General features: G+C 41.5%; 1 protein-coding gene across 8 annotated transcripts in view; it reads left to right on the forward strand.

Annotated features, from left to right (window-relative positions):
- The window catches only part of dpf3 (D4, zinc and double PHD fingers, family 3), a 124383-nt gene that overhangs the window by 67949 nt on the left and 38635 nt on the right, over positions 1 to 17799 (forward strand). For 6 of the 8 annotated variants that reach the window (XM_043698365.1, XM_043698369.1, XM_043698371.1 and 3 more), the window contains exons 6-8: positions 1937 to 2012; positions 2187 to 2228; positions 2461 to 2598. In XM_043698365.1, the coding sequence (XP_043554300.1) occupies positions 1937 to 2012; positions 2187 to 2228; positions 2461 to 2598 (256 nt within the window). The remainder of the gene's footprint in view (positions 1 to 1936; positions 2013 to 2186; positions 2229 to 2460; positions 2599 to 17799) is intronic. The other 2 variants (XM_043698366.1, XM_043698368.1) reach the window with 1 other exon arrangement.

Consider the following 17799-nt stretch of genomic DNA (forward strand, 5'->3'; position numbering starts at 1 on the left):
TGAGGGACTTGAGGTTGTTTTTATTAGACAGAAGAAGGTTGAGAGGTGACTTAATTGAGGCATACAAGATGATCAGAGGGTTAGATAGGGTAGACAGTGAGAGTCTTTTTTTCATCATGGTGATGGATAGCACGAGGGGACATAGCTTCAAATTGAGGGGTGAATACAAGATGATCAGAGGGTTAGATAGGGTAGACAGTGAGAGCCTTTTTCATCAGATGGTGATGGATAGCACGAGGGGACATAGCTTCAAATTGAGGGGTGATAGATATAGGACAGATGTCAGCCTGCCTGCAACAGTAGTGGACTCGCCAACTGTAAAGGCATTTAAATGGTCATTGGATAAACATAATGGAATAGTGTGGGTTGGATGGGCTTCAGATTGGTTTCACAGGTCAGCACTACATCAAGGACTAAAGGGCTTGTACTCCGCTGAACTGTTCTGTTCTGTTGACATTTCCAGTCGAGTGAACCTTCCTTAGAACTTGACCCAAGAAGGTAACTCTGATTTCTCTCCACTAATGCTGCCAGACCTTTTGAGCTTTTACAGTAATTTATGTTTTAATTTCTGTATTTTTAAATTACTTTCCTGCATTTTAATCACTGGCTAACTCTCCAAAAATTTTGAAAGAAGTTAATGTATTATTTCTTACATTTTGTTGAAAATACCTGCTCAGTTTGCCTTAAATGTCAAAATCTTGTCATATTTTTTGCAGTAAATTACTGTGATCATTTAGGTTTAGATTAGATTACTTACAGTGTGGAAACAGGCCCTTCGGCCCAACAAGTCTGCACCGACCCACCAAAGCGCAACCCACCCAGGCCCATTCCCCTACCTTTACCCCTTCACCTAACACTACGGGCAATTTAGCATGGCCAATTCGCCTAACCTGCACATTTTTGGATTGAGAGAGGAAACCCACCCAGACATGGGGAGAATGTGCAAACTTTACACAGTCAGTCGCCTGAGATGGGAACCCGGGTCTCTGGCGCTGTGAGGCAGCAGTGCTAACCACTGTGCTGGTTGTCCAATTGTCTAAGCTATGTGTACCCCTGGGGCTTTACACACCATTTTAACTGCATGATCTTAAAAAGATTGTCTCTTTCGTTCTTCTCTTGTTTTTCGATTAGGAGGAAGTGCCGTTAAATTTTTCAAATTGAAAGAGACCAACAAAGCTGAACACAGGATTCACATTGCTATGACAAGTGATGAAAATGCTGGAAATAGTCACTATGTCAGGCACCTGATGAAAGGTTATCTAGCTGAAATGCTGTCAGATGCTGACAGACCCACTGATTATTTGCAGCATTTTCTGTTTATGATGCAGAACTGACATTTAACCTTCACGTGAAAATACTTTTCTTTATATAAAAAAAAGTAGTAGATGCTGGCCAAAATTCCCACATTCGCTGTTTTGCTGTTAGTTCTACCACTTGCTGATGCTAAACTGCTATATTGGGCTATATGTCCAACTGCTATATGTCCAACCTGTAACTGAGTTTGGTTTCCTAATTTTTGTAATAAATATATCTTGAAAGTAACTCGCAGTTACTCTACTTTCTCTGTATTGGTAATTTACAGCATGTTGGTACCTGAACATTTAAAGGAAACCTCAAATTTGAGCTACTAAGTTTGTTTGTCTATAGTACTCATCATCCATCTTAAATTGTTCTCATTACTATCTCCAGCACTGACTGACCCCTATCTACTGTGATTCAACTGCACTGCTCAAAATCCTTTGAGGAAATAATCATGAACTTGCAAAAACCTATAAATTCACAAATGCACACACTTCCCAATACGGGCAGAAATATATACCCTTGTAATCCTGCTAGTGCTTTGGCTGTGTTGGTTAAGTTGATGAATAGTATGTTTAATGTAAGATTATTTAGATACACCATTTCCTAACTTTACGTTCTTTTTTTGAATATTCAGACACGTGGTGTTGGTGGCAGAAAAAGAACTGATTCCACTGCCCAGGAAGACCATGATAAACCATATGTGTGTGACAGTAAGTAATGCCCCCAAAACAGTGATTACAGAATTGCCTCTTGCTCCTCCCTTTGGACACCCCCTGCTCTTGCATGTGTTAAAAGCGTCTCACCTCCTTTCTGGTCTGCTACCTTTATATCTGTCTTCTGTGAAATTCACTCCTTTTTCTCTTGTTTCTTCTTCTCTGTTTCAGATAGTTACAAACAAAAGCATAACTCAAAAACATCTGACAAAGGTACTTTCAGTCTATGAGTAACTGTGCATAGACTGCAGCTGGAGTGATTTACTTCTTGCCTGCTTTTAAGTTCCCTCGTGTATTTTTATTTTCTACTCATAATACAATGTTACTTCACTCTACTAAAGTGAATAGTTTTTTTAAGAAAAGGCATTGATTAGAATATGTACCTGATAAGGTTGATTGTAAATGATTTAACATGCTACTACTTTATCTTCCTCTTTGTCTCTAGTCTGCGGCAAGCGATACAAGAATCGTCCTGGTCTTAGTTATCATTATGCTCATACCCATTTAGCTGATGAGGAAGGAGATGATGACCGAGATTCGGAGCCTCATTCGCCACCAGTCCTGAGAAGTGAATGTCACAAACGTAAGATATGCCCAGTTCCTGTATTGTGCTACTGAGACAGAGTCCCACTGTAGTCGAACAAACCAAGTGATCCTGAGGGAGAGTATCTCTGCTCACCATTTTAAGAGTGATGAATACACTTGTGTAGATTGACTGTGACAAACAGATGAGAAGATTTTTTTTTTTAAGAAATTCTCATAAAATAATCAGTCATCTTCTATTCATTCATTCACATATTAATTGAAGATATGTGTATTCTTATCACTAAAGGAACAAGCCACTTTATGTAAGTGAAGGTAGATTTATACTGAATCGAGTGGAATATTGAAATGGGGTGCATCTTGTATCCTTAATGTTTTTGGATTAATTTTACTGTTTATATTACTAATATATTTATTTAAAACTAAACTTAATTTTTTGGCTTACTTTAATTTCAATTGAAAAATATATAAAATAAACAGCAGAAGAAAATCTTATTACCTTAAGTTATTAAATATACACTTTCTGGGTTTGATGTAGGGCCATTTTAGAACTAGAATTAATTGCATAGGAAAGCTGAAGAGAAATCTTCCCTGCCCTGACCACAAGTCATTAAATAAAATCTGACTGAAAGATATAGGGTGTGACAGTTCTGCAGTGACAGCAGGAATTGAGCCAAGGAGCATTAAGGAGAAATGTTTAGGTAAGGGAGAGTCTGAGGAATTGTCTTGGGATTAGCAGACAGCTGAATATTGATCAGTTTTTGCTCAAGCAAGCAAGGTCACAGACTAAATACTTCACTGGTGAGGAGAAGGCAGGCAGGGGTTAGGAGTGATGATTGTCCTGATTAGCCCGTTGCTATAGAAACCATGCAGTCCTGAATGTGGTGATGTACAGCAGCAGCTAGAAATAATTTATTTTGCTCAGATCTGTCCTTTAGGAGAAACCTTGTTTTGATTACATCCTGTCTGTCAGACATTGGCATCATCTTCTCCGCAATGATCCAGCAAGTGAAAGTAGTTGCAGCTTACAGACAGCAGATTAAACAGTGTGAACTTTATTTAATGAGCTGAGAATTTTATGTTTCATCTGTTTCCCTATATGCCATTTGAGGTTGGTATTTTTATACTTGCTAGCAGGAGCAAACCTGTGCAAGGAATAAGTTATCTGGGTTTGAAATCCAGGGGTGTTCCACATGATGGATGTAGGCTTTGATTTACCCAAAAGAAAAAATTGAATTCTTACTGAGAGTAAGCATTTTTGTTTTCACAGGTCAATACAGCTCAACATTTTACACTAGACTTAGATCCACACAAGTACATGTGCTGAACAAAATTTGCACATTACAGCTCATCAGTCAAGAATTGCTAGCACTTTTCTGATTCTCTTTTGTAATTTCTCTATTACACTGTCATGAGTAGTGATTATGTTAATAATTATTTTTTGTCATTTTACTGTTCTTACTTACCTGTTCCCCCACTCCCACTCCTTTTTTTTTAACTTGATTCTAAGTCATATTTTTTCTTTACGTGCTTCACATTCTCTCCATCCCAAATTCTTGTCATCAAATCCTTGCATCTTTCCTTTTGTCTCCAGTAAATCATCTGTGTCCATATTAAGTGTAAAGGATGTTTGTAGTTGCATTTTTTTCTGCTCTGTACTTTGCATTGGTAAAGATGCAAAATAGTTACGTATGTATTTGTTTGCAGTCAGTCAGGATTTTATGACAGTGGCAAAGGGGTTACTTCTAGAGGACTATAAGTTCGCAGGTGACAGGGATTTTCCTTGCAGAGGATGATTTTATTTATGGTTTCAAGGTCATGAAAGATCTGAAAAGAGTAAAGGAGAAACTATTCTCGATTGTAAAATAATCAAGAATGAAAGCATGCAGATATAAAGTGATTCACAAAAGAAGCAAATGTGATGTATGAGAAAAGCCCTTTTTTAAAGCAAGTGGTTAGGTTATGGAAAGCACTGTGTACAAGTGTGGTTGAAGCAAGAGGGTTGTCATAGTGTGCAGCAGCAATGATATCAAGTAGGAAAGCAACCAATTAGATGGATGCATTAAGATGCCTCAAAACCAGAAAATTAAAGCACTTCAAATGCTTCAATTTTAATTCCAATTTTCAGGTGCTAAAATGAAATATGATAAAATTGACACGAACATCAGAAACTTTTAAAATGAATTATTTTTGAAAATAAGATACTTTTTTATCATTCTGGAGAAATTCGATCTTTCACAAATATAAACTTAATTTCTCAAAAATCGTTTTCATTTTTCATTTAGATCCATTAGCTGTTGCATTGTTTCAACACCATAAGCACCACCCATTTTTAAGACTAGTGAGAATGTTTTCTTGTTATTATGAAGTTAAGCACCATTAAAAGTCTATTTACAGTACTTTATTCTGTAGCTTTTTAAAAGATTTTTACAGGTAGTCTTGACATCATTAATGTAGATTTTGTAACCAGTAATAATAGAAATTGAGAATGTAGTCTGAGAACCTGGCAGTTTCTTCTGGATTTCGAGATTATTCCATACATGTCCCAAGTCCAAATTCCTAAAGTTGCTGTCGGTTTCAGAGGACTAAAAACAGCAAGATTAGCCATTTCGTTGCAATTTTAGTGGAAAATCCAGGGTGTTGTTTTTGATGCAGATCAGACAAAAAATGCTTCGGTATCGGTTAATGGCTCCAATCACATTCACTTAACTATGCAGCTATGTTCCACATCAGGACATAACCACTGAGCCAGAAGGATAACAGTATCATTGCTGAAACCAATATTTAAGTGGGACAAAACTATGTTGACTGTTGGGATATCTACAGTTTTGAATACTGGAGGACCCTTAATTCTGGCCTCATTCTGTACTTGGTGGCAGAGTCCTTGAATTCCTGTTTGATGTTTGGAGAATGCAGTCCTCTCCAAGATTCACTTTGCTAATAATTTGAAATTCCTTCTATTTTAATAGCTTGTTCTATAGTTTGATTGGGATTTGTTGTCTGCTAATTGGTCTTGTGTAGCATTTACCTACACAGTTACTCATTTAAAATTGACAGCTGTTAAACATAATACTGAAAGTTTGTAGCACTTTGCTAAAACAAGTTGATGCTATTGTAATTGAAGATTGAAGGTCCATATATGCTCATTGTGTGTTTAATAGCCTACTTTAATGCAGTTTACAAATGTACACAGTGATAACTGACACATCCTTTGAAAAGGACAGAGACCAATATAGCCATTGAACTGGTAACCACTAACCTTCTCTGGTTACATGACTGGCAGTCTTTTCTCAGTAGTATGTTGGCTGTGTGATTGTTTTGCAGTTCAGGTTGGAGATCTAGAATGCTGGAAAGACCCCACCTTTCTTGGTTTATGTCACAGGGTGGCACAATAATTACGGTGCAAAAAGAAATAGTTTAATCCATCATGTTGCACCTTCTTTTTTCTAGTCCACTTCTTTGCCAATCTCCTGCCATTTTTCTATATCGCTGCACACCATTACTATCCGAAACGTCATCCACTGTCTTCTTGAATGCCTCCATTGAACCCATCCACACCGCTTTAAGCAATGTATTCCATACTCAACTTTTTCACACAGCGTGCAGTTAATTTTCTCACATAACCCTTGCTTCAGCTGAACATTGCTTTAAATCTACGCCCTCTTGTTCCTTCCTTTACAAGCAAAAATAGCATTACCCTAGCTACTCTGTCTGGCTCACTCACCATTTTTGAAGACCTGAATCAGATCTCCCCTTACCTGCCTTCGGTCTGGGGAGAGTAGTCCCAATTTCTTCAATGTATCCTGATAGCTGAGGATGAATTTTTAAGTTCATTTTTGGGATTTGGGCATCGCTGGCTGGCCAGCATTTATTGCCCATCCCTACCTGCCCTTGAGAAGCTGATGGTGAGCTGCCTTCTTGAACCGCTGCAGTCCACTTGCTATGGACTGACCCACAAAGCTGCAAGAAAGGGACTTGCATAGGATGCGTGGAATTTGATTTGCCAACAAGAACAAACTTGTCAACTGACTGTCTACCCTCCCTATTGGTATCACCAATCACCTCATTACACTATCTACAACTTGCCCAGGATCAATAGGCAATCGTGAATGCCAGTGTTGCAACCCTTGATGCCGTTGAGTCCAAAGGAGGCTTCTACTCTACTCTGGATACTCACCAACATCCCAACTCTGGAAAGGAAGGATTGAATTGCATCTCCAACAGATTCTGCTGCTCACCAAATGTGCAAAATGCTAGCTGGTCATCATAAAGAGTATTCTGACAAAAAGGCATGTTCAAGACTACTTGGAGGCATCCATGATCAAAGCACTGGAACTTGATCGATAATACCCTGTGACCGAAAGGATATCGTTGCTATCAAAGCAATGGCCAGTGCAACCAACCATCAACTCGTCGGTTTCTCAATTTCCATCAAATGCCACCAGAAGCAGCTGAAGATAAGAAACTGTTCAGAAAAAAAAATCAACATTTGAGCAGCTTAAAGAGCTAAGCAGACTAGCAAAGTTTCAATGATATCTTCACCAAAATCCCCAAAGCATCCATTTTAATGAAGTGGAGGAAATCTTGAAAGAGCTGAAGACAATCATCATCACAGGCTGTGAAGAATCAATCAAATACAGGACCTGGAAACACGAGAATGAGCAATCATCCAAGACCTCAACGAGAAGAGGAAAGCTCTGTGTGCCTGGCAAAACAACATCAGCCAAAAGGATAACGCATCAAACAGCAAAGGGGGAGTTACAAAGAAGAACAAGGGAAATAAAGAACCAAAGATGGGCTAAGAAAACTAAGGAGCTGCAACTCCTTGCTGACCAGCCTGACACCTAGAGTTACTTTAGTGAAACTAAGACAATATACAAATCCAACAGTCTTGGCCTCAACCTGATGTGGAGTAAAAACAGAACACTTTAGAGAGGCAGAGAAAACATCAGTCTCCAATGGAGAGAACTCTTCAAAGAACTGCTGTGACACAATTGTAGTTGTTTCAGGAAACATCCCATCAAAGATAATCTTTGACTGCTAAATGTGGGAGGAGCTGAAACAGCCATTAGACACGTGCAAAATGTAAAAGCTGCAGTAGTTGGGATTTAAACTTGAGGAGCAGAGCTTACCTGTCATCTCCATCAACTGTTCCTGAAAATCTGGGACAAAGAAGAGATTCCCGTCAATCTCAGAGATGCTGCAATTGCCTGTGGACTGTGGAAACTACTGAGGGATCTCCCTACTTTCCACTGCTGGGAAGATCCTCACCCAAATCCTCCAGTAGGTGCCTTTTCACATTTCTTCAGTGTCCTTTCCAACCAAACCATTGAACTGTGAACATGAAATTCACTGCTCCAAGAGACTCCAAGAGAATTGCATCAGCCAACGTGGCCTTCATCAATATAACCAAGGGTTTTGACTCGGTCAGTCAGAAAGCACGATGGAAGGCCCTGTCAAAGGTCAATCATCCAGAGAAATTCAACAACTTCCTCCGTCTCCTCCACGACAAAGATCAGCAATGGTCCCTACTGGCAGTAATGAGAGAATCCTTTTGAGGTCAAGATAGGGATGTGCCATTGTCACCACCTTTAGCTCTATCTTTATCACCACTATTCCTTATCCTGTAAAGAATTCATTTCCCGGAACTTTGTCCACATGATGAACAGACCTTTTCAATCTCAACCTGATGAACTCCAAAAAGAAAACAACACAGGCCTTTCTTGTGGAACTTCAATATGTGGATGGCAATGCTCCCTTGGAACAGAGACTTTACATTTTCTTTTATAAAAGAAAAAATATATACACTTTATATTTTTGCAGAAATATACTGAAGAATTGATATCTTCAAACTCAAGAAGACCCAAGTTCTTTATCAATCCAACCCAGGCAAGTTCCAGTCTATCTCTCCACGGAAATCGAAAGAGAAATCATCCCAAATGTGGAGCATTTCCCTAATGTGGGGAACCACCTCTCTTCTCTTCTAAGGTTGACATCAATTTGGAGATCCAACACCAAATCTAATCTACAAGCAAGGTGGCACGGTGGCTCAGTGGTTAGCACTGCTGCCTCACAGCGCCAGGGACCTGGGTTCAATTCCACCCTCTAGTGACTGTATGGATTTTGCATCAATGTGGGTTTCCTCTGGGTGCTCTGGTTTCCTCCCACAGAGCAAAGATGTGGAAGTTAGATCTGGCATGGCTAATGTTCTGGGATTTGTAAATTAGGTGCCTTAGCCATGGGGAATGCAGAGTTACAGAGATAGGGTAGGGGTCATCGATCTGGATGGGATGCTCTTCAAAGGATCGATATGGTCTCTTTGGGCTGAATGGCCTGTTTACACACTAGAGATTCTATTCTATTCTATTCTCAGCGCCATCTTTGGACGCATAAGATAAAATCTTAAATGATTGTTTCATTCGTGCTGATTCCAAGATCTTTTATGTACAGGTTGTTCTGCTGTAACACATGTTTCCTTACCACAAATTTGCTGTAACGTGATTGACGACTTGGGGATGCTATTTGTGAAGGGCGAACCTTCAAAACACGTGTTGGCTGTAAGTGCTGTTTGAAAGTGCTTTTTTTTCTATAATATGGGGTTGCACAAGAACTGACTGTATAAGGCAGTCATCCCTCTGAATCTTTATAAATGGCTCCAAAACTTGGACTATGTGTAGACATCATTTCAATGCCCTGGAGAAGTACCGTCAATGCTGTCCAAGATGGATTTGGAGCATCAGCTGGAAGGACAGGCATACTAACATCATTCCTGAAGGAGCTATTTAGCAGTAGCCTTAAGACCACGATCATCTGAAACCAACTCCACTGTGCCAGCCACATGTTTAGGATGCCCAAGATCGAACTGCGAACAAATATTCTTTGTCCGCATCAAAGGCAGCACTCAAATGAGAGGAAAATCAAGGAAGCATGTCTGATACTCCCTGATATATTCCCTCAAGAAATTCAACGTGGATATCAACGCTTGAGAGACTCTCGCTTAGAAGAAACCAATTCATAAGAAGTTCCTGCATGAAGCAACTCAGTTGTTTGAGAACACCCTGTGGAGAAGAGAAAGTACAGCAAAGGAACCTGAGAAAGGACTCCCAGCGATTTTTGAGACCAAGGACCTTTCCGTCTCCTAGAAACACCAATTGTGTGGTCAGAGATGAGGCTCTAGGATCAGGCTCATCGCCCGTACAAGGACTCGCAGAACCCATCACCAGTCGCATGGAACTTCCTCAGTGGGCAATTATACTCATTACCTAGTGATTTGTCAACAGTTACTAGGCAAGTCCAATCTCAGACTAAAATTGGACTTAGTGGATCTTTTTTTAAATTTTATGAGGTGACCTTTTTAATGAAGCAAGGACCCAGTGCTACAGATTCTGTTTGTACAATAAAACAGAAGTTTATCACACAAATATAATGAAGATAAATTGGAATAAACCAAAATACATACTTCTAACACAGGTTAAGCAATGGCAAAGCTAAATTCTGTGTATCCCAATATCATGACTTCACAATACTCCAGTGCCTGATAGAGAGTTCCCTTTTCAATCACATCCACTGCCCATGTTTAACAAATTTACTGGATTTCCAGAAGTAACATGACTTCACTTTAGCAAGGCACTTAGAAAATTTTGCCATAACTTCCTTAACAGTTTTTAACATTTTCCCTGTACATTCAAAATTTCCCATTTTTGAATAAATGAGTTACATATACCGTTTTCCAACCTAATGGAATCATTTACAAATCTAAAATTAAAACCAAATGTTAAACTAACACTAGCTAGCTTATCACTGTAGGATGTAGTCCATCAGGAGCCAAGCACTTGTCAGCTCTCAGCTCCAACAGCTTGCTCAGTATGACATTGACAGTGTGTTCTGCCCTCCTTCCATTTCCTCATTTACAGCTTTTTGTAGAATATTACTCACATCCTGTACAGTGAAGGATGATGCAAAATACCTGTTCAATTCATCCACGGTTTTGTTATTTCCCAGACTCATAGATCAACGCTCGCTTTAACCTTTTTCAGAAAAAGTCTTTGGAATTTTTTTTCGTACTCTTAATTTTTTCCTTCATTAGTAATTTGGTTTTATTTGGTTATTCATGCTATAGTTTTCACTTTATCAAAAAAACATCTTTTTATTGAAAAAAGACAAGCGGATAAATTGGAGTAATCCAAGCTATCTATTTATAAAACCATTCAAAGATTTTTAAATACAGGAAAGGTATAATTTCATTAATCCCAAGATACTCCTTTTTATAAACCATATTTTTATGGTACCCAGAAAAACAAAACTTGTGCAATATTCACAAGCATCCTTTTATCTAACACCTTTTTTGGGCTTAAATAATTTGTGGCTTTACCTTTTTAGACTGGAGCTATTGTTCACCTGAACAATATACTCTGTTTTAATCCTAACATTTCTAGTCTGGGGCTAGCACTAATGTTTCTCTCAGAAGTAACCTAGTTTATTCTCTTCTCAAGAGCATGGATCCGTACAGCTGTCCTATTCCAAAAATGTCACAGGGCTGCTACACTCAAAAATGGAGTTAAACTTGTCTTCTCCCCACTATAGGAATTTCTCAGCAGCATTTTAAAAAAGCAATGTTCCAGTGCCACCTCACAAACCTTGAGGCCCGTTTATTTATTTTATTTACTTGCTGGGTTGCAAAGCAATTTAAATAAACAGAAGCCCACTTGTGGTGTACAAAATCCATTCATTCAAATGCAAGGCCTCAAGACTGTTTTTCTTAAAATAAATCACTATGGCTGCAGAAGTGTTTACAAGTTGATTATTAACTTCAGACACACCAGAAAAACCACCAGTTATTAACGCCAGAATCAGCCAAACTCTCAACAAGTAGCATCTTATGTAAATCCTGCAGTTTACTTCCAAACAAATAAAAATGATAACAGAATTCTTGCCTGAAGTCCACAAGGCTCCAGACAGTGTGTTGATCTTTGTTGGAACATTGCAGCAGGCCAAGGGCCAATATAGGCTGACAGCAACAACAAAGGGGAGAAGGCAAATTACATGTGACTAGAATCTCTGGGTCACACTTGTAGACTGAATAAAGATATTCTGAAAGTGCAGTTTGCAGTTGGCTTTCCAATCGTAGAACAGGCTACGTTGTGAGTAGTGAATGTAATACAGAAGAGGTAGAGGTAAATTGCTGCTTTGTCGAGGAGGTGGTTTTGGGCATTGGACAGTGAGGACAGGTGCTAAAGGGGTCAATATTACACTTTTGTTTGACAGAAACATGTGGTGAGGGGAAATGTTGAGCGTGGTTTGAGGAGTGGAGTGTTGTGGGAGAAGCAGTTGCTTTGGAATATTGACTGCATGGAAGGGGAAAATGTGTTTGGTGACATCATGCTGGAGTTGGCAGAAATGCTGGAGGATACTCCTTTTAAATAAGGGGCAGGTGGGGCAGAAGGTGAGGGCCAGTAGAATTCTATCACCGTTCTGAAAGGGTTGGGAAGGATTGGGGGCCAATTTTGTCTTATTTATAAGTATGGTCATAGAAATCTATATGTGTGTGGGAAATATGTGGAATGAGGCTAATGCCCCTCTCAGCCATGTTTGGGTGAGCAGTGGAAATTCCTGGTTGTGGAGAAAGAAAGGCTTGGTGGAAGCAGTATCACAAAGCCCTGGAGCTCTACAGCACAGGAAAAGGCCCTTTTGTCCATTATGTCCTCAGCAGTCAAAAACAACCACCTAACTATTCCAATCCCGTTTTCCAGCACCTGATCTGTAGCTTTGTGGCATCACAAATCCATATTTAAAAAGAACTTGAATGTTGAGGGTTTCTGCCTCAGCTGTCCTTACAGGCACCGAGTTCCAGATTCCCACCTTCCTTGGGGTGAAAAAGATGTTCCTCACATCTTCTGTAAATCTTATGCCCCTTACCATAAATCTACGACCCTGTTCATTGATTTCTCCATCAACACTCTATCTATGCCCTTCATAATCTTATACATCTCAATCATACCCCTTGTTAGTCCCTTCTGTTGTAGGGGAAACAATCCCAATCTGACCACTGTCTCCATAATTGAAATTCTCCAGCTCAAACAACATCTCCTCTGCACCCTCTCCATGCTGTCATATCCCTCCTATAATGTGAATTCCAGCACCGAACACAATTCAATATTTCATACAATTCCAGTATCACCTTCCTGCTTTTAAACTCTGTGCCTCAGCTAGTAAGGCAAGTACACCTTCCGCCATCTTAACCATTTTATCCATCTGTTCTGATACCTTTCAGGGACAAGCGCACCAAAGTTCCTCAATATTTCCGAGGGTCCTACCATTCGTTATATATTCACTTGTTTTTGACTTGCCCAAGTGCATAACCTCACATATGGATTGAAGTCCATTTGCAGACCAGTATGTCTGCACTTCCCTGGAATCTGAGGTTATCTTTCTCATTATTTACCATCCTAGCAATTTTCATATCATCTGTGAACTTACTGGTTAACCCTCCTGCAGTCAAGTTTAAATGGTTTATATTGGGGATCTTGCTGTTCGTGGTTTATACTGACCACTGTCAGACCCCTCTGTATGCAGACTTTCTGTTAGAAAACCACTCCTGAATCAACACTCCTGTTTCCTGCCACTCAGCCAATTGTCGATACGGTTGTTGAACCAATAATCATTGGTTCACATGGGCTCTTAGCTTTGCTATCAGTCTTCCATGTGGGATTTTATAAAAGAACTTGCTGAAGCCCAAGTAGAATACATCAAAATCATTGCATTTACCTACACTCCTGATCACCTCTTCAAAAAGTTCAATATAGAACATAGAACAGTACAGCACAGAACAGGCCCTTCAGCCCACGATGTTGTGCTGACCATTGATCCTCATGTAAGGTAAACCTAATGTACAAACCCTCAAATTTCTGTGACCATATGCATGTTCAGCAGTCCCTTAAATATCCCCAATGACCTCGCTTCCACAACTGCTGCTGGCAACGCATTCCATGCTCTCAGAACTCTCTGCATAAAGAGCCGGCCTCTGACATCCCCTCTATACTTTCCACCAAACAGCTTAAAACTATGACCCCTCGTGTTAACAATTTCTGCCCTGGAAAAAAGTCTCTGGCTATCAACTCTATCTATGCCTCTCAATATCTTGTACACCTCAGTTAGGTCCCCTCTCTTCCTCCTTTTTTCCAATGAAAGAAGTCAGAGCTCAGTCAACCTCTCTTTGTAAGATAAGCCCTCCATTCCAGGCAGCATCCTGGTAAACCTCCTTTGAACCCTCTCCAAAGCATCCACATTTTTCCTATAATAGGGCGCCCAGAACTGGACACAGTATTCCAAGTGCGGTCTAACCAAAGAGCTGCCACAAGATCTCACGGCTCTTAAACTCAATCCCCCTGTTAATGAAAGCCAAAACACCATATGCTTTCTTGCCACCCAGGTGGACAGGGTTGTTAATTTTAAGGGATCTATGTACCTGCACACCAAGATCCCGCTGTTCCTCCACACTGCCAAGAATCCTGTCTTTAATCCTGTACTCAACTTTCAAATTCGACATTCCAAAATGCATCACTTCGCATTTATCCAGGTTGAACTCCATCTGCCACCTCTGAGCCCATCTCTGCATCCTGTCAATGTCACGCTGCAGCCTACAACAGTCCTCTATACTGTCAACAACACCTCCAACCTTTGTGTCATCTGCAAACTTGCTAACCCATCCTTCAATTCCCTCATCCAAGTCATTAATAAAAATTACAAAGAGTACAGGCCCAAGGACAGAGCCCTGTGGAACACCACTTACCACTGACTTCCAGGCAGAATACTTTCCTTCCACTACCACTCGCTGTCTTCTGTCGACCAGCCAATTCTGTATCCAGATAGCTAAATTTCCCTGTATCCCATTCCTTCTGACTTTCTGAATGAGCTTACCATGGGAACCTTATCAAATGCCTTACTGAAGTCCAAATACACCATATCCACCGCTCGACACACTCATCAGCATGTCTAGTAACATCCTCAAAGAACTCAATAAGATTTGTGAGGTGAGGCATGACCTGTCCCCCTCAAAACCATGCGGACTGCCTTTAATCAAGCCATGCTCTTCCAGGTGGTCATAAATCCTATCCCTCAGAATCCTTTCTAACACCTTGCAGACGATAGATGTGAGACTGACTGGTCTGTAATTGCCAGGGATTTCCCTATTTCCTTTCTTGAAGAGAGGAATTACGTTTGCCTCCCTCTAGTCCTCAGGTACGACTCTGGTGGAGAGCGAGGATGCAAAGATCTTCGCAAGCGGCGAAGCAATCACATTTTTCACTTCTCAAAGCAGCCGAGGACAAATCTGGTCTGGCCCTGGCAACTTGTCAATCTTAATGTTTGTCAAAATTTTCAGCACATCAGCTTCCTCTATCTCTCTCTGTTCCAACATGCTTACCTGCTCCTCAATGGTTTCATTCACTACAAGGTCCTTTTCTTTAGTAAAGACAGAAGCAAAAAACTCATTTAGGGCTTCCCCTACCTCCTCAGACTCTATACACAAGTTCCCTATACTATGCCTGATCGGCCCTACTCTTTCTTTGATCATTCTCTTATTCCTCACATACGTGTAAACTGCCTTTGGTTTCTCTAATCCTTCCTGCCAAGCCTTTTTCGTCCCCCCTCCTGGCTCTCCTCAGACCATTTGAGTTCCTTCCTCACCTGCATGTAATCCTCTAGAGCTGAGCAAGACCCTTGCTTCCTCCACTTTACGTAAACTGCCTTCTTTCTTTTGACGGGAAGCTCCACCGCTCTCATCATCCAAGGTTCCTTTATCTTACCCCTTCTTGCACAGTCTCCACATGTCTATAGTGCCCTTTACATGGAACAATTGCTCCCAGTCCATGCTTCCCAACTCACGTCTGATAGCATCATAGTTTCCTTTTCCCCAATTAAATATTCTCCCCTTGTGCCTGCTTCTCTCCTTCTCCATAGCTATGTAGAATGTGAGGCAGTTGTGGTCACTATCGCCAAAATGCTCTCCCAACAAAAGATCTGACACCTGCCCTGGCTCATGGCCGAGCACTAAATCCAAAATGGCCTCTCCCCTCGTCGGCCTGTCAACGTACTGAGTTAGGAAACCCTCCTGGACACACCTTACAAAAACAGCTCCTTCCAAACCATCTGCTCGAAGGAGGTCCCAATCAATATTGGGAAAGTTCAAGTCACCCGTTACAACAACCCTACTACATTCACACTTTTCCAAAATCTGCCAACCTATGCTTTCTTCAATCTCCCTGCTGCTATTGGGGGGGCTTGCAGTAAACTCCTAATGAGGTGACTGCCCCCTTACTGTTCCTAATTTCCACCCATACTGACTCAGTAGGCAGACCCTCCTCGACAGTGGTAACTTCTGTAGCTGTGATACCCTCTCTGATTACCCCCCTGAATTCATTGCATGTGGTGTCCCTCAAGGGTTGGCCAGCACGGTGGCTCAATGGGCCCCTGAGAAACCCATGTCTCTGTTATGGCCACAACATCATAGCACCAGGTGCTGATCCATGCTCTAAGCTTATCACTTTTATTCCTTATACTTCTTGCATTAAAGCAAACACACTTTAACCGATCCTTTGGTTCTTTCCCAGGAACTTCCTTCCCACTTGGTCAGACCGAACCATGTTGACTGTTCTTGATTAACATTACATATTGAACAAAGAAATTCACCAAAGATCTTTAGCTAGCACCTTCCAACCAAAGGACAAGGGCAGCATATACGTGGAAAACAGTCAGAAAGTGTGGTACTGGAAAAGTACAGCAGGTCAGACAGCACTCGAGGAGCAGGCAAGTCAACGTTTTGGGTAGTACCCCTTCATCAGGAATATTGGGGGTGCAGGGGTGCCCAATGGGGCTGAGCGATAAATAAGAACAGGATGTGGGGGGGTGCGGTTAGGGAGAGGGGAGGTAGCTTGAAACATAATAGGTGGATGCAGGTGAGGGGAAATCGTGATCGATCGGAGCACAGAGGTGGGAAGGAAGATGGAGAGGTAGGACAGTTCAAGAGGGCGGTTGGATCTAGGATAAGGTGGAGGGAGGGGAGATGAGGAAACTGATGAAATCGACATTGATGTCATGTGGTTGGAGGGTCCCTAGGTAGAAGATGAGCCATTCCTCCAGGCATTGGGTGGCCAGAATCTGGCAGTGGAGGAGACCTCTGACTTATGTGTCCTTGGTGGAGCGGAGGGGGAATTGAAGTGGTCAGCCACAGGGTGTTGGGATTGTTTGGTGCATGTATCCTGGAGATGTTCTCTGAAATTTTGGTAAGTTAGCATCCTGTTTCCCCAATGTAGAGGAGACCATATCAAGAGCAACACACAGTAGATGAGGTAAAGTGTGGTACTGGAAAAGCACAGCCGCTCAGGCAGCATACAAGGAGCAGGAGCGTCAACATTTCCGGCATAAGCTCTTCATCTGGATTCCCCTCCAAGCCAGTCACCATCCAGACTTGGAAACATATTTCTGTTCCTACCCTGTCAATGAATCAGAATCCTGGAAATGCCTCCGTAATGGCATTATGGGCCAATGCACAGAATGTGGACTGCAGCAAGGTTAAGAAGGCAGCTCGCCATCACCTTCTTAAGCACATGCAATAAAAACACTGGCCTGTCAGTTACACACACATACCGCAAATGGATTTAAAACAAAAATGGTCCTCCATGAAGCATTGTATCCATGCATACAGCAAAAACTATTTGCATTTATTTAGCACCTTTGACATAACAAAACCTCTGAAGTCACTCCACAACCCGGCCCCCAACGCCTCATCTTCACCATGGATATCCAATCCCTCTACACCTCCATCCGCCATGACCAGGGCCTCCAAGCCCTCTGTTTTTTCCTCTCCAGACGTTCCCAACAGTACCCCTCCGCCGACACACTCATTCGTTTGGCCGAACTGGTCCTCACCCTTAACAATTTCTCCTTTGAATCCTCCCACTTCCTCCAGACCAAAGGGGTAGCCATGGGCACACGTATGGGCCCCAGCTATGCCTGTCTCTTTGTTGGCTACGTAGAGCAGTTGATCTTCCGTAATTACACCGGCACCACTCCCCACCTCTTCCTCCGCTACATTGATGACTGCATTGGCGCCACCTCGTGTTCCCGCGAGGAGATTGAGCAATTCATCAACTTCACCAACACATTCCACCCTGACCTTAAAATTTACCTGGACCATCTCTGACACCTCCCTCCCCCTCCTGGACCTCCCCATCTCCATCAGTGA

Source organism: Chiloscyllium plagiosum, chromosome 10 (genome assembly GCF_004010195.1).
Source record: "Chiloscyllium plagiosum isolate BGI_BamShark_2017 chromosome 10, ASM401019v2, whole genome shotgun sequence".
Lineage (NCBI taxonomy): Eukaryota > Metazoa > Chordata > Chondrichthyes > Orectolobiformes > Hemiscylliidae > Chiloscyllium > Chiloscyllium plagiosum.